General features: G+C 48.2%; 1 protein-coding gene across 2 annotated transcripts in view; it reads right to left on the reverse strand.

The window, feature by feature from the left end:
- Positions 1-56: 56 nt before the first annotated feature.
- Positions 57-25162, reverse strand: part of AGXT (alanine--glyoxylate aminotransferase) — a 33137-nt gene continuing 8031 nt past the window's right edge. Inside the window, exons 4-11 of one of the 2 annotated variants that reach the window (XM_084639495.1) lie at positions 24306-24406; positions 18732-18802; positions 7917-8001; positions 6805-6900; positions 6073-6142; positions 5211-5306; positions 4637-4765; positions 57-1356 (exon numbers count right to left, since the gene is read on the reverse strand). In XM_084639495.1, coding sequence (XP_084495621.1) covers positions 1249-1356; positions 4637-4765; positions 5211-5306; positions 6073-6142; positions 6805-6900; positions 7917-8001; positions 18732-18802; positions 24306-24406 — 756 coding nt within the window. In that variant the 3' untranslated portion in view covers positions 57-1248. The remainder of the gene's footprint in view (positions 1357-4636; positions 4766-5210; positions 5307-6072; positions 6143-6804; positions 6901-7916; positions 8002-18731; positions 18803-24305; positions 24407-25162) is intronic. The other variant, XM_084639496.1, reaches the window with a different exon arrangement.

The raw sequence follows: 25162 nt of genomic DNA on the forward strand, positions 1-25162 counted from the left end.
TGGTCTGCTAGAGGAAGAATGGTGTTCTGTAGCAAATTAGAGTCACACACAATCTGTGCTGTGCCATATGTCACTGTTTATTAATCCAGTATGATCTATTCCGGGGTCATGCCCTGTGCATCAGTGAATTTACACATGTATATAGCATACGTTTTTTGCATGGGTGTGCCAGTAGAGCTTGGCTGTTGAAGGGAGCTTCCAAGTCCCTGATTGGTTGTAATATCTGCTTTGATGATGTAGTTTCCTGTTTGTGGTACTACTGTAAGCAGGATCATGAGCCCCTCCAGGCTGCTGTGCTCATGCTGAAAGGACCAACATGGCAGAGGGCAAGAAGGAGGAGGAATAGGAAACCTTGATCCCAGGAATCCAGGGGCCTGCAAGTCAGTGTGCAGCAGGGAGCATGAAGCTGTTGTGCTGGAGGGCAGGTGTGAACAGAGCGGGCATGGATGCACCAGTCCAGCCCTTGGCACTCAGCACATGCCTGCAGTCTTAAAAGAGGCAGGGTGTGAAAGGGGGAGAGCATAGGAAGAGAATGGGCCTGGCTGAGGAGACCAGGACTTAACTTTAGCTCGGTGCTTGCCTCTCTGGCCTTGCTGTCGCTGCTAGGCAGGAGCACCAGGGTGCCCAGCAGCACTCTCACTGATGCAGGTTCAGGTTCCACTGTACTCTCAAGTCCTTCCCATCCCTTTTTCTTCATCCTTCACCTGAATGCTGCCAGATAAAGTCCTGAGAGGGGGTGTAGGTTGATTCTGTAGCATGCTGCCTCTCTCAAACTCCTGATTTGGGTAAGATGGCAGCCCAAGCAGATCTGGAGTTCTGCAGCTGGCAACAAGTTGGAACGCTTTATCCCTCTCCTCATACATCTCATCTGCCCTTACCCCCTCTCCCCCCCGCCCAGTCACCTCCCCGCTCTTGCACTGTCAGTTCCACACTACCCTGATCACATCTTGGTCATTCATCAATAAAGCGAAAACTCTGAATATCTATATGCAGATCCACCTGACACTGCTAATAATCAATTCTCAATGGAGCATGGCTCCCTGGGTATGGCATGGTTCATTTTTCCCCCGTAGGGTGCTGCAGCTGGTCTGGCGCTCACCAATATTTCATCGGGTACAACAGACATGAGGGAAATGAGAGCAGTGGCCCCACTTCAGCCTCCTGCTTGAGTTTGGGAGAAGACAGTGGCATGAGCAAGGCCTGAAATGATCTCTTTGTACTTGTGTCTGCAGCTGCACTAGGAGCAGCTCACAGCTTGTTCTTGTGGCAGTGCTGGAGGGCATCTTTCAGGGCATGCAGGACTTGGTCCGCATTGAATTTGGTGGAGTTATAGCCCATGAGTCCTATTCGAAGAACCTGAAATTGAGAGAAAAGGAAACTCAATAGAGAGTAGTAAATATTAATGAGATCAAATTGGTTTTCCAGGATCAGCCCAGTGACATGTCGGATTGCATGACTGCAGGAGATGCAAGGCTCACGGGGGAGGTGAGAACCATACCAGTGACTTAAAAAAAAAACACATACCATATAATAGGCCAGATTCTCCAGTGCCCTGCACCATGTACTGTCACTTATGCCTGGGCAAAGTGAATGCAAAGGAGGTGTAAAAAGGTAGCAGATCAGAATGGTGTCAAGCTCCCGGCACAGCCATACTGCAGTAGTGTACGCTGTAGAAGGTGCACGACAGTGGGGGAATCAGACCACATAGATGTAATTGTTTTTGTTATCATTAATTGAAGCAAATACAAGTAAAATGAAAACACAAGAAATCTTCAGCTTCTTTGGTGGCACCTGCTTTAGTTCTGCTGGCCAGTATGCCAAAGGTAAAATATACTAGGGAGCAAATTTGTGGCTGAGTTGCAGCTAGGGTGACCACCTACAGTTAGAGATAATAAATTACATGATATGAAACACTAAAACAAAGCTTATTTGTAAGGGGCCACCCCTCCCAATGCTTTATTCATCCCTTTGTATCATGTTATACTATTCCTTATGACTACTGGAGAAAAAAGAAAAGGAGTACTTGTGGCACCTTAGAGACTAACCAATTTATTTGAGCATGAGCTTTCATGAGCTACAGCTCACTTCATCAGATGCATCACGAAAGCTTATGCTCAAATAAATTGGTTAGTCTCTAAGGTGCCACAAGTACTCCTTTTCTTTTTGCAAATACAGATTAACATGGCCGTTACTGGAGAAAAGTACCTCATATATTGACATGGGTTGATCCAATTCCAATTGAAAGCAATGGGAGTCTTTCTATTGACTTCAGTAGGAGTTGGATCGTGCCTCCAATAAGGAATAGCTCTTAAAATAAGGAATCAGTGGTCAACCTAGGTTCTCCTAGCCAAGGCCCTGCAAGAATAGCTTTGCTTTTAAACTCATCCCTGTAATTCTGTAAGCTTCTCACAAGTGTTATGCCCAACCCAGAACAAGGTATACTCTCTACTGAGTCTTGGAAAAAGTGCTCAAAGTACTAGACCTAAAGCCAGCATAAATATCATGCTGTTATTGAAACTTCCCTCTCCTCTAATAAATTATTGCATTTGAACTTTTTCATTTTCCCTAGTCTCTTCCAGTTTAGGGTAATGATTGGTTAGTAACAAGCCTATGGAAAAAGACTCTTCAATGCAGCTCTGTCTTAGGTATCCTCTTTTAATTTGCATTCATTAACACAAACAAGGAAAATATGGAAAGAACAAAGGCTAGCTTTTCCTCTCCTCTGAAATTTGCTTATGCAAATTTGTCTACAAGCAATTCCATTCTCTCTTGGAAAGACCTACAAATGCTGCACCTTCTACCACACAAATAGTGTTGTGTGTTGCGGGGGGGAGGAGGTTGTTTGTTATTGCATCCCCTAATTAAACAGACTTCTTTGTTAGAATTCCCTCACAGAACGACTGGCCCCTTTAAAAGGAAATGGGTCCAAGTTCACCTGTGTCTAGTTAGTTGCCTGATAGAGGGCACCTGACCTCTATAGAGACCCAGGCATCAGTTGAGAAAGGGGAGTAGGAAGTAGCAGCAGGAAGGTAGAGAAGAGCAACTTGGCCAGCCCTGGGGACCATGAGGGAAACGGAGGCAGGACTCATCTGTATCGCTGTGGTTGGCTACAGAAGGGTGGTAAACCCTGCTACAGGTTCCCAATAGTCACTGCTTATTTCGCAAGTGGCTGTAAGAACATAGCATGCCAGGCCTTATCTTGAGAGCTTTTTCTCCAAGTTTGCTTGTGGCTGGATCTCAATGCATGAAGCCCTGAGGCAGTGGTTTGTATCAGTCTTGGGCTGCATTCCGTAGGGAAGGCTCCTCCCCAGCACTACACATAAGTCTATCTAGACGCCTCGAGAGATCTGCAACCTTGGCACCAGGCAGGCAAGTCACCATACGGTTCTCCCGGTCATCACAAACCCAGCTCTCTATGTTTCTAATGATTAAATCTCCCATTACTAACACCTGCCTTTTCCTAATGACTAGAGTTCCCTCCCCGGAGAGGTTCCCTCCCTCAGTGCGAGAGGATACCCCAACATCATCTGGAAGGAGGGTCCCAACTATGGGAAGGACTACTTGTGGCACCTTAGAGACTAACCAATTTATTTGAGCATAAGCTTTCGTGAACTACAGCTCACTTCATCGGATGCATCCGATGAAGTGAGCTGTAGCTCATGAAAGCTTATGCTCAAATAAATTGGTTAGTCTCTAAGGTGCCAGAAGTACTCCTTTTCTTTTTGCGAATACAGACTAACACGGCTGCTACTCTGAAACCTGTAACTATGGGAAGGTTTCCCTCTGTTCCCGTTGACTGCTCTCCTTCTCTGGGCTTTTCATCCTCCTTAACAGTGCAGGGGCTGTCTGACCGGAGGTGGGACAAATCTACAGTGTCCCAGAAAGCCTCATCAGCATACCTCTCTGCCTCCCTTAGCTCCTCCAGTTCCGCCACCCTGGCCTCCAAAGCCCATACACAGTCTCTGAGGGCCAGGAGTTCCTTGCACCAAATGCACATATACTCCACTCGCCCACAGGGCAGGTAATCATACATGCTACACTTAGTGCAATAAACAGGATAGTCCCCATTCTGCTGCTGGGCTTCTGCCTGCATTTTCTCCTACAGCTACCAAGGTTAATGACAGGGTTTTTATTTAAATCAAGAAGTTCTGATTATAGGTTAGTTTTGATTATAGATTATAGTTTAGTTTAAAGGTTTTAAAGAATGGCAAGTGTACTTTGTCCCCTTTCCAAACTTCCTCTCGAAACTCCCTGTTAGCAGTCCTTGGTCGCTTGCTCACTGCTTTATAAAGCCCTGGCCTTCTTGATAGCCCTGCCCCCGACTAAGGCTCAGCCAATGAACAGAGGCTTCGAGATTTCAAACCTTGTTTAGAAGCTCACAGCTTCCAACTGCTGGCCCCATAGCACATGGTCCTTCAAACAAAAAAACAGACAGACAAACACAAGTTCAGCACACAGCAAGTAACCCCCAAACACACACTACAGACAGCCACTTACCCCAAGGGTCCAGTATTTGCTCCTCCTTCACCTGGAGAACTCCCTCTCAAAACTCCCTGTTAGCGGTTCCTGTTCGCAAAGTACCTGACTAGCCACAGAGACTTGCATTGTTCAACCCTGGTTGGCAGCTTGGACCTACCTTCCCCGCCGATGGTCCCAGGCCCCCTGAGATCTCTATTGCATGTTTATTCATAATAAACGTTGTGACCTCCTTCCAGTCATATCCCTCAGGTAGGACAAAGGTGGTGATTGTAGGGAGCCGCACCTCCTGAAAAACAGAGACATGGTGTCAGATCCACGCAGGAGGTCTCCTCTGGGCGTGTGCAAACAGTCCTCTTCCCCCTCCTCCCTATTCCTTCTGCACCTTGCTGCAAACCTTGCAGTCTGGAACAAAGATTCCTTTCTATGGGGAAGATCCTGCTTTTCCATCCTTGGTTGGCTGGGAATCTCCCAGCGTGTGAAACCTCCTGAGAAATTCAGAGCTGGGCGAGATCCCCAACTGTTAGCAATCAGCATAACTCTGCCAAAGTCAGTGGAGCTACACTGATTTACATGAGCCAAGAATCTGGCCTCATCTGTCCCAAACTATCCCCTTAACTCTCTCTTTCTCTCTAGCCCAGCCGGATGACACTGCGTCCACAGTGTCACTCTACCAACACCAGTGAGATCCAGCAGGTCTATACAGTGTCCAGTAATATCAGCCCAAGTCCTACCTGTTCCTTCACAAAGAGTTGGAGACCCAGCTGCTGCAGCCCTGCACACAGGTAGAGACTGTTCTCCTTGTGAAGCTTCCAGGAGTTCTCCAGCCCCTGGGCCAACGGGGAGAAGAGCAGAGCCATTAGCTAGGAGGTTACTGTCCTAGGGCCAGACATGTAACAGGCAGACACAAATCCTGGGTCAGATAGGTTGATTTCACGTTTCATCTTGATGGGGAGAAGAAGGCTCAGGTGATCCTTTATGGGACCGCTCATCTCCCAAGCACCAGTTCCCATCTAGTCCAGGTCTGGAACGACCACAATTTGTTACCCCTTGATGGCTGCTCGATGGCCACACAAACCGAGCCCAGTCCTCGGCAGTGTCTCCACCACAAAAAGCAGCTCCCCCAAGATTGGCCTCCTGCCTGGCAGGCTCAGCAAGAGGCCAGGACTGAATGGCAGTGGAGACTGGACTGGACTATTGCCCCTCCAGGAGATCCCTCCTGGTCAGGATCTAGGCAAACGCTTTGATGTTTGCGTGGCAGCTGCCCATACAGTGGTTAAATAAAAGACTTCAATCTCCAGGGCTGTCCAACTGGTTTCTTCCATAAGCACCAAGCATAGATTTTTAAAGGCATTTAGGTGCCTACAGAAGCAGACAGGCATCTAGCTCCATTTGAAAATCCCACCTGGCCTCTGTTTGATCTTTAAGCACCTAAATACTTTAAAAAATAGCAGTGTTGTCTTCAACTATATTTCTAAATAGCAATCCCAGCAACCAGCTCGGTGATGATAGTCACAGTCTTGTTTTCCCACTAATGTTCCTTCTCTTTGCCTTTCTCCACCCTGCCTGGCCCGAGTGCCTCCTGCCGTTGCTCACCTGTTCTGCAAGGATTGCCAAGCCCTCCCGCAGGCTGAAGAAGCTATTGATTGGTGCAGTATGATGGTATCTGTAATATACATGTGACATGCTGGAGAAGGGCTCATGACCACAATGACTAAATACATTATTGGATCAAATCAATACATTACAATCAATACTGAACCCTAGACAAATCCTGGAGGCTAAGCCACCAAAACCATACTTCAGCCTGACCTCCTCTTTCTATCCCACCATAGCAGGGGAAAAGGAAATGAATGAGGTTACTACACTGACATCAGAGATTGGAACTTCATGAAGACTAAGCAGGAGCACTGGATCTGCTGACGCCAAGGATGTGGATAGCAGGATGCTGTAAATTGGTGCTATGTGAGAAGTACTGTATTCTTTGATTCACCTCTCCTCTTCTAGTGAGGTGAGAGGGGTGGGGCATTAATTAGTTTTGGGGAAAGAATGAGGATTAGCTCAGGGTTAGGGTGAGGGTGGACACAAGGGGCTTCGGGTCAGGTTGAAGTTTAGATGAGAAGTAAGTATGTTGTGAGGTCTGAATGGATGTCAAGTATGGGGCTGGGGTGAGTGCTGGGTTCAGATGTGATTTGGGTGGGATTTCAATCCGGACTGAAGTGGAAATGCTTTGTGATTTGGATGAAAGTCCATCTGGACTCAGGTCGTGGTGTGTTAAATCCCTGGTCAGAGAGCTGCCTCCTGGACACCCCAAAGCTCGCCCCTCACATTCTTGGCTTGTCGTCACAGCCCCAGTAATTGGCCAGCCAGCCCATGTCCAGGAAGAAGGAAGGTGGCTTCGTCCTCCTGCTGAAAATCTTCTTCCTGACAACATGGATATGACAAAGCTGAGTAAACGATCCTAGGAGCTCTGCCCTCCAGCCAGAACCTTTACTTAGTTTTCCTACTACATGCACCACACAGACACACTCCTGGCTCCTCTGTGCCTCATTTTCCCCACCTGTAAAATGGGGATAACGATATTGCCCTCCTGTAAGGCACTTTGAGATCAGGCAAGGGAAGCACTAGATACGAGGTAGGTGTAGTTATTGTTAACTAGTTGAGCTTACTCCCACTGACTAGGGAAGGGAGGGGTTGCTTGGGTGGCACTCAGACGTGACACTGACAGAGGAACTGCTGGGACCGAAATCGATACAACAGATTAGATAATGGTGAGGTGGAAAGGAATCCCGCTGAGTGCCCCATGGGGGAGAAGGCAGCCACTGCACCAGTCAGAACCAACCCAATGAGATAGTGACAGTGCCTGGCTTCCTGCAGCTTGAACTGGCTGTGGGTGCAAAGGGCTCCTGTGTGCTGGGGAGGCTCTGAGAGGCCGGGGCTTCAGGGGTAATGCCTGCACCTCAGGCTTAACTGGAAGTTTTAGGCCTGGTCAGCGGTTGCTTTTACTCCCTTCTGCATATGATGTAGGGCCCAAGCTTGCCACCCTTTCTCCCATAGCGCAGCACGGACTCATGGGAGGGGTCCCCTAGATTCCAGTGGCACTGCCCTCAGGAGTGATAGCCCTGCTGCTTGAGGGCTGAGCGATCACCCAGCTGTACACCTAGGAATCAATGGTCTCAGTCACTGGGAGCGGGGATATTTCTGGGTGCTTGAACACCTTGGGCTGGACTTGCCCATGTGTAACAGAGGGTTGCATGTGGACCACCTTTTCCCTCTTTCAGGGACATTGTTCAACCTGTGTAGGTGCTTCTACACATCTGTGGACCTTAGTCACCTGCTGCTTAGCCTGCCCTAGTGTTGTGTACATGAGCACCTCTACCTGGCCCTGTGCTTTCACCAATGTGTTTCACAATCCACAGGGATGGCAGCGTTGTCCTCACCTGGCTCGCTCACTGAAGGAGATAGGGGCACTGCCAGGGGGAGCATTCAAGACTTTTTGAGATCCCGAGTACAAGATGTCAATACCTGTGTTAAATGGAAAAGTAGTGTGTTAGAAACCCAGCCATTTAAGATTGATTGTGGAGGAAAGGCAGCAACACCATCCTTTCAGTCCTGACTAGCAACTAGCTTTCCGTTAGGAGTCCAGTTCTGCACCCAGGGCCAGATTAACTCTCCTGTGGGCCCGGGGCTATTAGATTTTGGAGGGCGCTGTATACGAGTCTTTTTCCTAGTTTAAAACAAAAGGATCACAATTATGGCATCGAAGCTATTAACGCTGTACTAAACTTGCCTTTTAATTAACATAAAGCCATTCTGTGGTTACATTTCAGTCTTAAAACATGTAGAATATAGTTAAGTTAATTCAAAATAGCCTACTTCTTACCTTAGAACAGCTGTTATATTTCTTTCTGGTCTTCAGAGCTGAGAAATCCTTGATGATGTCACTGAAATCTAGTTGACAAAGCAAGTCATACTCTATTGACATTAGAGTCAAATTATTCAGTTTCATCAGCTTGTTTTTTATTAGCGCCAGTTTTGAAAACGATCATTCTCCTCCAGTGTTAATTACTGGCAGTGTCAAAAAAATCCATAAGGCAATGTCTACATTGAGAAACACAGACTGCAGACGAAAAGTAGTGTCTTTACTGTTTTGTTTTTCTTGTGTTTTGTGAACTCCCTAAATTGAACCACTTCATCTGCAAAATCCTCTTGTAAGTTGTACTATATTTGTTTTGTAGTTTAACAGCTGAATCATGTTCTGATGCAGAAAGTAGATGAAGATTGTTCATAAATCCGAAGTAGCCGCATATCTCTTTGTATGCCTCATACCTGCAATGCAGCTCTGCAACAGGTTTATCAGTAACAATGTTGAAAACCTCCACACCAAATTTCTCTAGGCCTGACAACTTACTGTCTGGCTCCCCAGACTCGTCCTGTTGTTTTTTACGCTTCAGTTCACAGTGCTTTTCTGATTTATACTGTTGAGAAACTCGAGGTATCATTTGTTTAGTGGTAGTTTCAAAGCTGTCAAACTGAACTCATAGACCAGCCACAAAATCCTTTAAAGAGCCCACCAACTTTACAGCATTAGGCAAGTCAAGGTCAACAACCTGAAGTGCAGTGCTTGTTGCTTGAAATCTCTGCGGAACTGTGTTCCAGAGGTTGCAAAGAAAAACAATTTCCAGCTTGTCCATTTTCATGACCAGTGATCGAGCATCATTGTACATATTTGGGTTCTGATTTGGATCATCAACTAGTTTTTGGAGAGATTCCTGAATATTTTCATAATTCAGTCGTAGTGCTTTTGTAGCCTGGGAATGTGTGGACCACCTTGTATCTGAAAGAGCTTTCAGCATCTCGATTTGCTTATTGTCATTTGGCTCTAATCCTGCCGTAACAATTTGCCAGCGAATGGTTGATTTCGAGCAGAAATTAAAAAGTGACTGGACAAAGGAAAAAAACATGTTTGCCTCCAAGCAGCTGTTTACGCTCCTAACCCAACTAAAATGAGAGTGTGAGCTGCACAAGGTACCCATTCTACTAAAGGGTTTATCTCCCAAATTCGTGATTGCAGACCTCTGTATGCCCCTGACATGCTACTAGCATTGTCATAACACTGACCTCTGCAATTTGCTATGTCAATGTCCATCTTCTGCAAAACTGTCAAAACTGAATTACAAAGTGATTCTCCAGTATGACTTGTTATTGCGAGAAATTAAAGAAAACACTCTTGAATCTGCCCCTCTTGCGACACACTGCAGACAATGAACGTACGTTGATTTACATGAGATATGTCAGGAGTGGAATCTACAATAATTGAAAAGTTCTTTGCAATCTGCAACTGACTGTTTATTTCTAAAAGCACCCTTTGTCCCATTAAAATTACAAATTCCTCACAAATTGCTGAAGAAAGGTATGAAGACCTTCCTTTATCAGCATTCCCATATTTTTTTATATGTTCATTTAGAAAAGGATCAAACTGACTCAATAATTCCAAGGTGCCCAAGTAATTCCCATTATTGGGGGATCCAACAATTTCATTGTCTCCTTTGAAAGAAAGCCCACACTCCGCCAGAAACTTAACAACTGCAACAACCCATCTGAGAACCTCTTTCCAATAAGCATGGTCAGTTTGAAACTGTTTTTCCAGTTCTGAGTCAATTTGCCCTTTGGCTTGTGTCCAAGAAATCCTGGTAAGCATTGTATTTCTGTGACAAATGTTGTTCTCGTGCTAAACAACACAAACTGCATCATGTTTCCAGTCATTAAAGCCACAACCACTAAATGCCCTTGTATGAGAGGATAAATCTTCAATCGACACATAAAACAAAAAACAGACCCTGTTGATGGAGAATAAAGAAGCCACTCATGAGGTACAGATTCCCCATTTTGAAGAGTACGTGTGAAGAGGGTTTTTGATAAACACCATTTCTAATGTTTGTATTGTTTTTCAGATGCTGTAAAATCACAATTTTTGTTTTGACATAGTGTTGGCCCTTTTGTGATCCAATAAGATCACACTGTTTCATTTATTGGGCCCCAGCGTGCTGCATCAGTGCTGTATGGACAAAGTTAGCTGCGTTTTTACCTTCATCACATGCAGCTATTTCACTCTCATCCAAAACTGGCTGACTGACTGTGTCTGCTGTGGCTGCTGTCGTTCGCTTGTGAGGATTTGTGATGCTTGTTGACTTATTTTCCAAATCACTAATATCTGGTGCATTTGTTGGTGGTTTACTGAAATAGCCTGTCAATTTTGGTATTTTGTTTAACAACTGTTCCTCATGAATCGTTTTTAACTTCTGCGCTTTCCTCTTTTGAGCTCTGCTATCATATTTTCTAGGTGTACCATTATCCGACATTTTTATAAAACCCCTGCACAGGCACACAGATCCAAGCGATAAGAAATGGCACATGATTTGATTTTATCGCTTGATAATTATGATCAGGAAGTTGTTTTAATAAGATACATTGGTAAAATAGATTTGTTCTATCCCAAACCATAGATCATACATTTATATAGATATATATATATTTTCATGTATATAATTATGGATTTATTTTTGTGGGGCCCCCTTTAGCCCAAGGCCCTGGGTTGCAGCCCCCTAAACCCTCTGAGTTAATCCGGCCCTGTCTGCACCCTATCATTTCCTCAAAAATGCCTCATGTCTCATTACATATGGGCCAGCAGCTCCAACACACACCCTCTTGAACTTCAACCACTGACTGCAATACACCAGGACATCTCATCTCACACTGCACATACATTACCTTAGAACGACCATTCCATTGCCAGCCAGCCAAGCCAATCTGCATAATGCACAATTCACTATTCTCAACTCATTATCCATTACCCTAAGGATAGAGTGGTTTTAATATCCCATTAGTGCCTCTTAGTCACCCTGTGATCTGGTTCAAACTACTCCTGAAAGTGAATAGAAACTGCACCAGCAGATAATATCCCTAGTGAGCCATAGTGACATGACAAACTAATCATAGGTCCATTGAGGAGAGGGCTATGGGTCAGAGTTAAGGCTCTTTGTGAACACAAACTATAAGGATTTACAGTCCTGACTACATTTTCTCCAGTTTTGGGAGGAATTTCTCTCACAATGGAGAGAGGTAAATCAAGGGGTTCCCCAAAGGTCTGTACTGAGACCAGGGCTGTTCAACATATTCATAAATTATTTGGAAAAAGGGGTAAACAGTGAGGTGGCAACATTTGCAGATGACACAAAATTACTCAATATAGTTAAGTCCAAAGCTGACTGTGAACAGTTACAAAGGGATTTCACAAAACTGGGTGACTGGGTAAATGAAATTCAATGTTGATAAATATAAAGTAATGCACATTAGAAAACATAATCCCAACATACATACTCCAGAAAAAGATCTTAGAGTCATCGTGGATAGTTCTCTAAAAACAAATGCTCAATGTGAAGCAGCAATCAAAAAAGCTAACCGAATGTTAGGAACCATTAGGCAAGAGAGAGACAATATGACAGAAAATACCATAATGCCCCTATATTAATCTACAGTACACCCTGTCACGGTTCCTCCCCCACTCTGAACTCTAGGCTACACATGTGGGGACCTGCATGAAAAACCTCCTCAGCTTATCTTTACCAGCTTAGGTCAAAACTTCCCCAAGGTACAAAATATTCCACCCTTTGTCCTTGGATTGGCCGCTACCACCACCAAACTAATACTGGTTACTGGGGAAGAGCTGTTTGGACGCGTCTTTCCCCCCAAAATACTTCCCAAAACCTTGCACCCCACTTCCTGGACAAGGTTTGGTAAAAAGCCTCACCAATTTGCCTAGGTGACTACAGACCCAGACCCTTGGATCTTAAGAACAATGAACAATCCTCCCAACACTTGCACCCCTCCTTTCCTGGGAAATGCTGGATAAAAAGCCTCACCAATTTGCATAGGTGACCACAGACCCAAACCCTTGGATCTGAGAACAATGAAAAAGCATTCAGTTTTCTTACAAGAAGACTTTTAATAAAAATAGAAGTAAATAGAAATAAAGAAATCCCCCCTGTAAAATCAGGATGGTAGATACCTTACAGGGTAATTAGATTCAAAAACATAGAGAACCCCTCTTAACCTTAAGTTACAAAAAAGATACACAGACAGAAATAGTTATTCTATTCAGCACAGTTCTTTTCTCAGCCATTTAAAGAAATCATAATCTAACACGTACCTAGCTAGATTACTTACTAAAAGTTCTAAGACTCCATTCCTGGTCTATCCCCGGCCAAGACAGAATATAGACAGACCCACAGACCCTTTGTTTCTCTCCCTCCTCCCAGCTTCTGAAAGTATCTTGTCTCCTCATTGGTCATTTTGGTCAGGTGCCAGCGAGGTTACCTTTAGCTTCTTAACCCTTTACAGGTGAGAGGAGCTTTCCCCTGGCCAGGAGGGATTTCAAAGGGGTTTACCCTTCCCTTTATATTTATGACACACCCACATCTTGAATACCGAGTGCAGAGTTGGTCTCCCCATTGCTACAAAGATATATTAGAATTGGAAAAGGTGCAGAGACGGGCAACAAAATGACTAGGGATATGGAACAGCTTCCATATGAGGAGAGATTAAAAAGACAGGGACTGTTTAGTTTAGAAAAGAGACATCCGGGGGGGGGGGGGAGAGGGAGGGATCTGGTAGAGGTTTATAAAATCATAAATGATGTGGAAAAATGAATAGGGAAGTGTTATTTACCCATTGACATGACACAGGAACCAGGGGTAATCCAATAAAATTAATAGGCAGCAGATATAAAACAAACATAAGGAAGTACTTCTTCATACAGCACAAAGTCAACCTGTGGAACTCATTGTCAGGGGATGTTGTGAAGGCCAAAGTATAAGTGGATTTAAAAAAGAATTAGATAAAGTCATGCAGGATAGGTCAATCTATGGCTACTAGCCGAGATGGTCAGGACACAACCCTATGCAATGGGTATCCCTAAGCCTCTGACTGCCAGAGGCTGTGACACGGCAAGAGGGGGTAGATCACTCGATAAATTGCTCTGTTCTGTTCATTCCCTTGGAAGCACCTGGCATTGGCCAATGTCAGAAGACAGGATACTGGGCTAGACGGACCACTTGTCCAACCCAGTATGGACACTATTATGTTCTTCTGAACAGGAAATGCAGTTACAGCCCCACCCTCTGGATCCCGAACCCTAGGCCGGAGAGCCCCACCCTCTGGAACCTGAACCCTAGGCTGGAGAGCCCTACCCTCTGAACCTGAACCCTAGGCCAGGGAGCCCTACCCTTTGGAAAGTTAACCCTAGCCTGTGCAGCCCGAAGTGGTGGTGAACAGCAGAGAGGCTAACAGAGGGAGTTTGCCTGGGATCTGTCTGAAAGGAGGTACGCTAAGGGCTACATTAAGGAGGCTATGTTGCTGAGTGTCTGAGTGTCTGTTGTGGTGACAGTTTGACCATGTGCTTGATTGGTTGTTTGTTTGAAAAGTGTGAATTGGGAATGCTTTCTTCCAGGTGAGCTTTGAGTGGGCCTGACTGTTATAAAAAGCCAGTCAGCTGTGAGCCAGCTGAGTAGCAAACAGCAGAGAGGCTAACAGAGGGAGTTTGCCAGGGAGTTCACCCGGGGAGAGCCCACTGAGGCTTACATCTTGCCGGCTTCTCTGAGTAGTTACTGCAACTCCTGAGGAAGCTCGTAGAAGGAAGGTAATATGGATGGGGAGCGTTCAGCTGTTGTGACCTGCACTGGATGTGCCATGTTTGTCTTTCTTCCACAGGACAGAAGCGACTTTGTCTGTACAAAGTGCAAGCTGGTCTCCATATTGGAAGAGAAGGTTCAAGTCTGGAAAAAGAAGTATCGACCCTGCGTTGCATAAGAGAAGCTGAAGATTTCCTGGACAGATGTCAGGATATGCTTCTACGGACACAAAGTTCTGAAGATTCAGAGCAGGCTGCGCAGCGGGGACAGGAGGACGGTGAAAAAATTTGGTAGCATGTGACCTCCAGAAGAAGAAAGGGGAGCGTCCATGTACCAGCAGCACAGATACAGGTAAGCAACTGTTTTCATGTTCTCTCCACAGGTACTAATGCGGAGAGTGGACTAGATGATACATCTGAGGGAAGGGAACAGAAGGAGACTCCGCCGATTGGAAGGCATGAGATGCACTGTCCTAGGGATGGGGGTTCCATGACCACCGGTCCCAAGAGGAGGAGGCGGGCGGTGGTGGTCAGAGACTCTGTCCTCAGGGGGACTGAGTCATCTATCTGCCGCCCCGACCAGGAAAACCAAGAAGTCTGCTGCTTGCCAGTAGCTAGGATTCACGATGTGACAGAGAGACTACCGAGACTCATCAAGCCCTCGGATCACTACCCCTTCCTACTTCTCCACGTGGGCACCAATGATACTGCCAAGAATGACCTTGAGCTGATCACTTCAGAATATGTGGCTCTGGGAAAAAGGATAAAGGAGTTTGAGGCGCAAGTGGTGTTTTCGTCCATCCTCCCCGTAGAAGAAAAAGGCCTGGGTAGAGACTGTCGAATCGTGGAAGTCAACGAATGGCTATGTAGGTGGTGTCGGAGAGAAGGCTTTGGATTTTTTGACCATGGGATGGTGTTGCAAGAAGGAGGAGTGCTAGGGAGAGACGGGCTCAACCTAACGAAGAGAGGGAAGAGCATCTTCGGAAGCAGGCTGGCTAACCTAGTGAGGAGGGCTTTAAACTAGGTTCACTGGAGGAAGGAGACCAAAGCCCTGAGATAAGTGGGGACGTGGGATACCAGGAGGAAGCACGAGCAGGAGAACGCAAAAGGGGAGGGCTCCTGCCTCATACTAAGAAAGCAGGACAAACAGCCAGTTATCTCAAGTGCCTATACACAAATTCAAGAAGCCTGGAAAACAAGCAGGGAGAACTGGAAGTCCTGGCACAGTCAAGGAATTATGATGTGATTGGAATAACAGAGACTTGGTGGAATAACTCACATGACTGGAGTACTGTGATGGGTGGATATAAACTGCTCAGGAAGGACAGGCAGGGCAGAAAAGGTCGGGGAGTTGCACTGTATGTAAGAGAGCAGTATGACTGCTCAGAGCTCCGGTATGAAACTGCAGAAAAACCTGAGTGTCTCTGGATTAAGTTTAGAAGCGTGAGCAACAAGGGTGATGTCATGGTGGGAGCCTGCTATAGACCACCGGATCAGGAGGATGAGGTGGACGAGGCTTTCTTCCGGCAACTAACAGAAGTTACTAGATCGTAGGCCCTGGTTCTCATGGGAGACTTCAATCACCCTGATATCTACAGCGGTGCACAGACAATCCAGGAAGATTTTGGAAAGTGTAGGGGACAATTTCCTGGTGCAAGTGCTGGAGGAACCAACTAGGGGCAGAGCTCTTCTTGACCTGCTGCTCACAAACAGGGAAGAATTAGTAGGGGAAGCAAAAGTGGATGGGAACCTGGGAGACAGTGACCATGAGATGGTCGACTTCAGGATCCTGACACAGGGAAGAAAGGAGAGCAGCAGAATACCTATCCTGGACTTCAGAAAAGCAGACTTTGACAACCTCAGGGAACTGATGAGCAGGATCCCCTGGGAGAATAACATGAGGGGGAAAGGAGTCCAGGAGAGCTGGCTTGTTTTTAAAGAATCCTTATTGAGGTTACAGGGACAAACCATTCTGATGTGTAGAAAGAATAGCAAATATGGCAGGCAACCAGCTTAGCTTAACAGTGAAATCCTTGCTGACCTTAAACACAAAGAAGAAGCTGACAAGAAGTGGAAGATTGGACAAATGACCAGGGAAGCGTATATAAATATTGCTCAGGCATGCAGGAGTGAAATCAGGAAGGCCAAATCACACCTGGAGGTGCAGCTAGCAAGAGATGTTAAGAGTAACAAGAAGGGTTTCTTCAGGTATGTTAGCAACAAGAAGAAAGTCAAGGAAAGTGTGGGCCCCTTACTGAATGAGGGAGGCAACCTAGTGACAGAGGATGTGGAAAAAGCTAATGTACTCAATGCTTTTTTTGCCTCTGTCTTCACAACAAGGTCAGCTCGCAGACTGCTGCACTGGGCAGTACAGTATGGGGAGGAGGTGACCAGCCCTCTGAGAAGAAAGAAGTGATTCGGGACTATTTAGAAAAGCTGTACAAGCACAAGTCAATGGGGCCGGATGCGTTGCATCCGAGAGTGCTAAAGGAGTTGGTGGATGTGAGTGCAGAGCCATTGGCCATTATCTTTGAAAACTCATGGTGATCGGGTGAGGTCCTGGACAACTGGAAAAAGGCTAATGAGGTGCCCATCTTTAAAAAAGGGAAGGAGGAGGATCCTGGGAACTACAGGCCAGTCAGCCTCACCTCAGTCCCTGGAAAAATCATGGAGCAGGTCCTCAAGGAATCAATTCTGAAGCACTTAGAGGAGCGGAAAGTGATCAGGAACAGTCAGCATGGATTCACCAAGGCCTGACTAATCTAATTGCCTTCTATGACGAGATAACTGGCTCTGTGGATGAGGGGAAAGCAGTGGACGTGTTGTTCCTTGACTTTAGCAAAGCTTTGACACGGTCTCCCACAGTATTCTAGCCAGTAAGTTAAAGAAGTATGGGCTGGATGAATGCACTATAAGTAGGAAATTGGCTAGATTGTCGGGCTCAACGGGTAGTGATCAATGGCTCCATGTCTAGTTGGCAGCTGGTATCAAATGGAGTGCCCCAAGGGTCGGTCCTCGGTCCAGTTTTGTTCAATATCTTCCTTAATGATCTGGAGGATGGTATGGATTGCACCCTCAGCAAGTTTGCAGATGACACTAAACTGGGAGGAGAGGTAGATACGCTGGAGGGTAGGGATAGGATACAGAGGGACCTAGACAAATGAGAGGATTGGGCCAAAAGAAATCTGATGAGGTTTAACAAGGACAAGTGCAGAGTCCTGCACTTAGGATGGAAGAATCCCATGCACCGCTACAGACTAGGGACCCAATGGCTCGGTGGCAGTTCTGCGGAAAAGGACCTAGGGGTTACAGTGGATGAGAAGCTGGATATGAGTCAGCAGTGTGCCCTTGTTGCCAAGAAGGCCAATAGCATTTTGGGATGTATAAGTAGGGGCACTGCCAGCAGATCGAGGGACGTGATCATTCCCCTCTATTCGACATTGGTGAGGCCTCATCTGGAATACTGTGTCCAGTTTTGGGCCCCACACTACAAGAAGGATGTGGAAAAATTGGACAGAGAGTCCAGCAGAGGGCAACAAAAATGATTAGGGGACTGGAACACATGACTTATGAGGAGAGGCTGAGGGAACTGGGATTGTTTAGTCTGCAGAAGAGAAGAATGAGGGGGGATTTGATAGCTGCTTTCAACTACCTGAAAGGGGGTTCCAAAGAGGATGGATCTAGACTGCTCTCAGTGGAAGTGGATGACAGAACGAGGAGTAATGGTCTCAAGTTGCAGTGGGGGAGGATTAGGTTGGATATTAGGAAAAACTTTCTCACTAGGAGGGTGGTGAAACACTGGAATACATTACCTAGGGAGGTGGTGGAATCTCCTTCCTTTGAAGTTTTTAAGGTCAGGCTTGACAAAGCCCTGGCTGGGGTGATTTATTTGGGGATTGTGCCTGCTTTGAGCTGGGGGTTGGACTAGATGACCTCCTGGAGGTGCCTTCCAATCCTGATATTCTATGTTTGTATGATTCTATGTATACCAACCCTATCCTGCAGAGTCTTACCCTTTGATAGCCTACCCACAGCTCAAGGAGCCCCACACTTTGGTTCCCTAAGCGTAGTTTGGAGAGTCTTCTCCATTGTAACCTTAACCCCAGCCTGGGTAAGCCTACCCATGGAAACATAGCCCTAGTTTGGGAGCCTTGTCCTCTGGAATCATTCCTCTAGCCCAGATAGCCTTACCATGTGGGACATTAATGTTACCCCGACATGTCCTGCCCTTGGACCCCCTAACCCTAGCATAGGCAGCACTACCCGCTGAAAGCTTAACTAAGCTTGGGGAACGCCTGCAGTAGAAGATCTCATCACTACCCTAAACCCAGTTTCTCCCAACAGAAATCACTCTAGAGAATATGGTTCAGGATGAACCCTCTGGTAATCCTCCCCCCACCACCATCTGGAATGGCCCAGGAGCTCTGGTTTTTAAGACAATCACAGTTACCGTTTCCCCAGCCTCCCCTGTAGAGAGGACCTTTCTATCCACACATACATTCTTTCTTGTTTATTTTATGGGGCTGGTGAATACTCTAGTTAAGAAGATGAGTTCTTTGCTCCTTACCCTGTTGGTCCATGAGGATGGGAGCTCCACCTAATGATGCCACAGAGTCCACCAGTAGTAAGCACTTATATCTAGCAAAGGGAAAGGAAGAGCAGACATTACTTAGCAAACATCAACCTGTTTGTGTTGGTGTCTGAAAGCTTCTCATTCATTCTGGTTCTTATCATTTCTCTGACCAGACAATAGTTTTCCAGAGTCCTGGATTTCCCAGGACCCTCCTGAAATGTGTTAAGCACCATTGCAACAGCTCTAGCAGAGTCACTAACCTGCCCATTACTTTGCCTATAGACAGTGGTGAAAGAGAAACATGCAATTTTGTCTTACCTGGGAATGCTATTATACCCCACTGTTCGATGAGTATTCAACACCCCTCTGGGCACCTGATCCATAGAGGATCTGAGTCTGCAGTAGCTGCCTAGGAGGGGCTTGGAACCCTAACCTGAGCCCCCTACCTTCTTGAACCCTAACCTTAGTCCAGTGGCTCTCAACCTTTCCAGACTATACCTTTCTGGAGTCTGATTTGTTTTGCATACCCCCAAGTTTCACCTCACTTAAAAACTACTTGCTTACAAAATCAGACACAAAAATACAAAAGTGTCACAGCACAGTAGTACTGAAACATTGCTACTGCCTCATTTTACCATTTAATTATCAACTAAATTAATTGAAATATAAATATTGTACTTACATTTCAGTGTATATGTAAGTGGACTGTTAGTCCCTTACTAAAACTCAGTGGAGTTTTTTTGGTTGGCTAGCTCCCAGTACTAAAAGTAAGGGGAAGGGTCAATGGGAAATCAGGACCCTGAGACTGACAGTCCCCAGGAGCAATGGGGAGAGGCCCATGCTCCAGATGAGCCTGATTGACAGGGCGGGCAGGCCAATGAGTGAGTCAGGAGGCATGGGTTGGGGGGGTCCCATCCTCTGTGTGAGCTGGAATTGCCTGGAACAGAGTGGGGCCAAGCTAAGGAGAGAGCAGGGGCCTGAGCTGAGCTGGGGAGTAGGGCTGTGCCAGCCAGAAAACCTGAGAATCATACAATCATAGAAGATTAGGGTTGGAAGAGACTTCAGGAGGTCATCTAGTCGAACCCCCTGCCAAAGCAGGACGAACACCAACTAAGTCATCCGAGCCAGGGCTTTGTCAAGCCAGGCCTTAAAAACCTCTAAGGATGGAGATTCCACCACCTCCCTAGGTAACCTATTCCAGTGCTTCACCCCACTCCTAGTGAAATAGTGTTTCCTAATATCCAACCTAAACCTCCCTCACTGCAACTTGAGACCATTGCTACATGTTCTGTCATCTGCCACCACTAAGAACACCCAAGCTCCATCCTCTTTGGAACCTCCCTTCAGGAAGTTGAAGGCTGCTAACCCCCCCGCCCCCCACTCTTCTCTTCTGCAGACTAAACAAGCCCAGTTCCCTCAACCTCTCCTCAAAAGTCATGTGTCCCAGAACCCTGATCATTTTCATTGCCCTCCGCTGGACTCTCTCCAATTTGTCCACATCCTTTCTGTAGTGGGGGGCCCAAAACTGGACTCAGTACTCCAGATGTGGCCCCACCAGTGCCGAATAGAGGGGAACAATCACTTCCCTCGATCTGCTGGCAATGCTCCGACAATGCAGCCCAATATGCCATTAGCCTTCATGGCAACAAGGGCACACTGCTGACTCATATCCAGCTTCTCATCCACTGTAATCCCCAGGTCCTTTTCTGCAGAACTGCTGCTTAGCCAGTCGGTCTCCAGTCTGTAGCGGTGCATGGGATTCTTCCGTCCTAAGTGCAGGACTCTGCACTTGTCCTTGTTGAACCTCATCAGATTTCTTTTGGCTCAATCCTCCAATTTGCCTAGATCACTCTGGACCCTATGCCTACCCTCCAGCGTATCTACCTCTCCCCACAGCTTAGTGTCATCCATGAACTTGCTGAGGGTGCAATCTATCACATCATCCAGATCATTAATAAAAATGTGGGAGGAGGGATAGCTCAGTGGTTAGAGCATTGGCCTGCTAAACCCAGGGTTGTGAGTTCAATCCTTGAGGGGGCCATTTAGAGATCTGGGGCAAAAATTGGGGATTGGTCCTGCTTTGAGCAAGGGGTTGAACTTGATGACCTCCTGAGGTTCCTTTTAACCCTGATATTCTATAAAACAAAACCATCCCAAGGACTGACCCTTGGAGCACTCCGCTTGATACCAGCTGCCAAATAGATATCAAGCCATTGATCATTGCCCAATGAGCTAGCCAACTTTCTATCCACCTTATAGTCCATTCATCCAATCCATACTTTTTTAACTTACTGGCAAGAATACTGTGGGATACCATAATAAAAGCTTTGCTAAAGTCAAGATATATCACATCCACTGCTTTCCCCATATCCAGAGAACCAGTTATCTCATCATAGAAGGCCAGCAGGTTGGTCAGGCATGACTTGCCCTTGGTGAATCCATGTTGACTGTTTCTGATCACCTTCCTCTCCTCCAAGAGCTTTAAAATGGTTTCCTTGAGGACTTTCTCAATGATCAGAAGCAGCAGCCCAGGGAGCAGGTCAGTGATGGGAGCAGAGCCACAGAAGCAGCCCAGAGAGCAGACCTGTGCTAGGTGGAGAAGTGCAGCAACCAGAGCCAGGGGGCCAGAGAAGCAGCCCAGAGAGCAGACCTGTGCTAGGTGGAGAAGTGCAGCAACCAGAGCCAGGGGGCCAGAGAAGCAGCCCAGAGAGCAGACCTGTGCTAGGTGGAGAAGTGCAGCAGCCAGAGCCAGGGGGCCAGAGAAGCAGCCCAGAGAGCAGACCTGTGCTAGGTGGAGAAGTGCAGCAGCCAGAGCCAGGGGGCCAGAGAAGCAGCCCAGAGAGCAGACCTGTGCTAGGTGGAGAAGTGCAGCAGCCAGAGCCAGAGGGGCCAGAGAAGCAGCCCAGAGAGCAGACCTGTGCTAGGTGGAGAAGTGCAGCAGCCAGAGCCAGAGGGGCCAGAGAAGCAGCCCAGAGAGCAGACCTGTGCTAGGTGGAGAAGTGCAGCAGCCAGAGCCAGAGGGGCCAGAGAAGCAGCCCAGAGAGCAGACCTGTGCTAGGTGGAGAAGTGCAGCAGCCAGAGCCAGAGGGGCCAGAGAAGCAGCCCAGAGAGCAGACCTGTGCTAGGTGGAGAAGTGCAGCAGCCAGAGCCAGGGGGCCAGAGAAGCAGCCCAGAGAGCAGACCTGTGCTAGGTGGAGAAGTGCAGCAGCCAGAGCCAGGGGGCCAGAGAAGCAGCCCAGAGAGCAGACCTGTGCTAGGTGGAGAAGTGCAGCAGCCAGAGCCAGGGGGCCAGAGAAGCAGCCCAGGGGGCCAGAGAAGCAGCCCAGGGGCAGGAGGCAGAGCAGCAGCAGCACTGAGGCAGAGTGAAGCTGGAGCTGGGGCTGGGGCTGGAGCAGTCTGGAGCCGGGTGCGGTGAGCAGCTGGGGAGAGCGAGGGGGACACTGGGCAGTAGGTCCAATGCAGGGAGATGCCTCCCCTAGCCAAGAGGTCTTCCAGGTGGTACTGGGAGGGGGATCATAACCCTGACAGGGGGTGGGAGAGCTGATGCTGGGAAGAAGGGTTCTGCCACCTACAGCCTGAGGGTGTGTGCCCTCCGCCAGAGCAAGTGTCCGACCCTCAGCATCCCTGCAGCACATCCAGGGCCTGGGCAGGAGGCCTGGGACATGTGAGAAACAGACTGAACTGCCCTTACCCTCCAGAGATGGCTGGTTGTGGTGTCCCCATACCACAGAGCGGGGTGATGTATTTTCCTTTAACCTTTCCCATTTTTTCCTTTTTTTAAAAAAAATTTATTTCTGTTTAATAAATTGTGTTTGCTTGAACTATATGCAATGATCAGTGAGTCCTAGGTGGGAGGACCATGGGGCTCCGTGCACTGCCCTGCCCTGAGCACCAGCTCCGCACTCCCATTGGCTGGGAACCACAGCCAACGGGAGCTGGGGTGGTGGTGCCTGCGGGCAAGAGCAGGGCACAGAGCCCCTTGGCCCTGAGCCCCAAATCCCTACCCCAGCCCTGAGCCCCCCAAGCCTGCCGCCTCCTCCTGAACTCCAAACACCTCATCCCCAGCCCCACCCCAGAGCCCACACCCCCAGCCCAGCGTCCGTACCCCCTGCTGCCCCCCCACCTCCTGCCTCAATCCACAGCCCCCTCCTGCACTCTGAATCCCTCGGCCCCAGCCCCCGTCTGGAGCCGCCTCCTGCACCCCAAACCCCTCAGCCCCATCATTTCTAGCCCCACCCTGGAGCCCGCACCCTCAGTTAGAGCCATCACCCCCTCCTGCACCCCAACCCCCTGCCCCAGCCCAGTGAAAGTGAATGAGGATGGGGGCAAGCGAGCCACCGAGGGAGGGGAAATGTAGTGAGCGGGGGAGAAGGGGGCAGGGCCTCAGTAAAGGGGCGGGGCTAGGGTATTCAGTTTTGTGTGATTAGAATGTTGGCAACCCTAATATAGAGCAGTATAAACAAGTCATTGTCTGTATGAAATTTTAGTTTGTACTGACTTCGCTACTGCTTTTTATGTAGCCTGTTATAAAACTAGGCAAACATCTAGGTGAGTTGATGTACCCCCTGGAAGACCTCTGAGTACCCCCAAGGGTCTGCATTCTGTTTGAGAATCACTGCCCTATCCTACATAGCCCTACTCTCTGGAACCCAAACCCTAGCCTGGAGAGCCCTACCCTCTGGAACCTGAACCCTAATCCAGGAAGCATTACTCTTTGCATCCCTAACTCTTGCTGAGGGAATCTTATCTGTTAGAACCCTAGCCCGTGGAGCCCTGCTCTCTTGAACCCTAACCTGAACCTAGGGCGGCCTATCCTTTGGAACATTAACCCTAGCCCGTGAAGCTTGAAGTGCTAGAACACCAACCCTATCCTACAGAGTCTTACCCTTTGAAAGCCTACCCACAGCTCAAGGAGCCCCACACTTTGGTTCCCTAAGCATAGTTTGGAGAGTCTTCTCCATTGTAACCTTAACCCAAGCCTGGGTAAGCCTACCCTTGGAAACATAGCCCTAGCTTGGGAGCCTTGTCCTCTGGAATTGTTCCTCTAGCCCAAACAGCTCTACCATGTGAGACATTAATGTTACCCCGACATATCCTACCCTTGGACACCCAGATTCAGCACCTAGCAATGACCTGGCTGATGGTTGTTGTGCTGTGCCTGATTGCAGAACCCTCTCCTAACCAATGCGCTGTCTGTCACTTTGCCCCCCACATTCAGTCCCTCTGAATAGAGGCTGTTGATAGACGTTTGCTCCCCTTACTACTGCTTTGTCGCCTATCTCTTCTCTGCTGCACTTAGCAAACAATAATGTGTATTCCCTGGGCTCTCGCAGGGCCACCTGCTGATCTCCCGTGACTTAGAACAAGAATAAAATGCAGGTGTGGCAACTTGGTGGTGGTGGAGCTTTGTGGTTTCTAGAGAGCATGATGCTCATTGGGCGTTGTTAGTAAGTGTAGTGATTGTTTTGAGTTTCCCAGCACACCCCGACATCCCTGCCTTCCTGTAGTGCGTCCATGGTCCAGACAGTCTGTCCAGCCACAGGGCACCGTGTGGAGGATCCCACTGACCTGTGGCAGAGCTCTCCAAGGCCATCCAGGGGCTGAAGCACCCCGCTGGATGATTCTCCATGTGTGATGAAAAACAGTGAGGGCTTGTGCTGCGCCAGAGCCTACATGGGAGAGAGAGAGAGAGAGAGAGAGAGAGAGAGAAAAAATTAAATACACCAACCAAGCTGAGGAGGCTCTGGCACAGGGGTGGGTAAACTTTTTGGCCCAAGGGCCACATCTGGGTGGGGAAATTGTATGCAGGGCCATGAATGTAGGGCTGGGCAGGGGGTTGGGGTGCGGGAGGGAGTGCGGGGTGTAGGAGGGAGTGCAGGGTGCAGGAAGGGACTCAGGGCAAGCGGTTGGGGTGCAGGAAAGGTGCAGAGTGCAGGAGGGGGCTCAGGGCAGGGGGTTCGGGTGCAGAAGGCATGCAGCAGGGGGCTCAAGGCAGGGGTTTAGGGGCTCAGGGCAGGGGGTTGGGGTGCAGATGCAGCAGGGGGCTAAGGGCAGGAGGTTAGGGTGCGGGGTGCAGGAGGGGTTCAGGGTATGGGCTCCAGCCCAGCGCCACTTACCTCGAGCGGCTCTGGGGTGGCAGCGGTGTGCAGCAGGGCTAAGGCAGGCAGGCTCCCAACCTGCCCTGGCCCTGCGCCACTCCTGGATGTGGCCAGCATATCTGGCAGTGGCTCCTGGGGGTGGGCTGGGGCAAGCGGCTCTGCAGCACGGTGCCCTGGTCTGTGTGTACCGCTCCCAGCCAATGGGAGCTATGTGGGGAGGGGGTGCCTGCAGGCGAGGGAAGTGCATGGAGCCCTCTGCTCTCCCCTGTCCCCAAGGGGCCGTAGGGACGTGATGCTGGCCGCTTCTGGGAGCAGTGCGGGGCCAAG

The sequence above is a fragment of the Lepidochelys olivacea genome, assembly GCF_965140295.1.
Source record: "Lepidochelys olivacea isolate rLepOli2 genome assembly, chromosome: 9".
NCBI classification, from domain to species: Eukaryota; Metazoa; Chordata; order Testudines; family Cheloniidae; genus Lepidochelys; species Lepidochelys olivacea.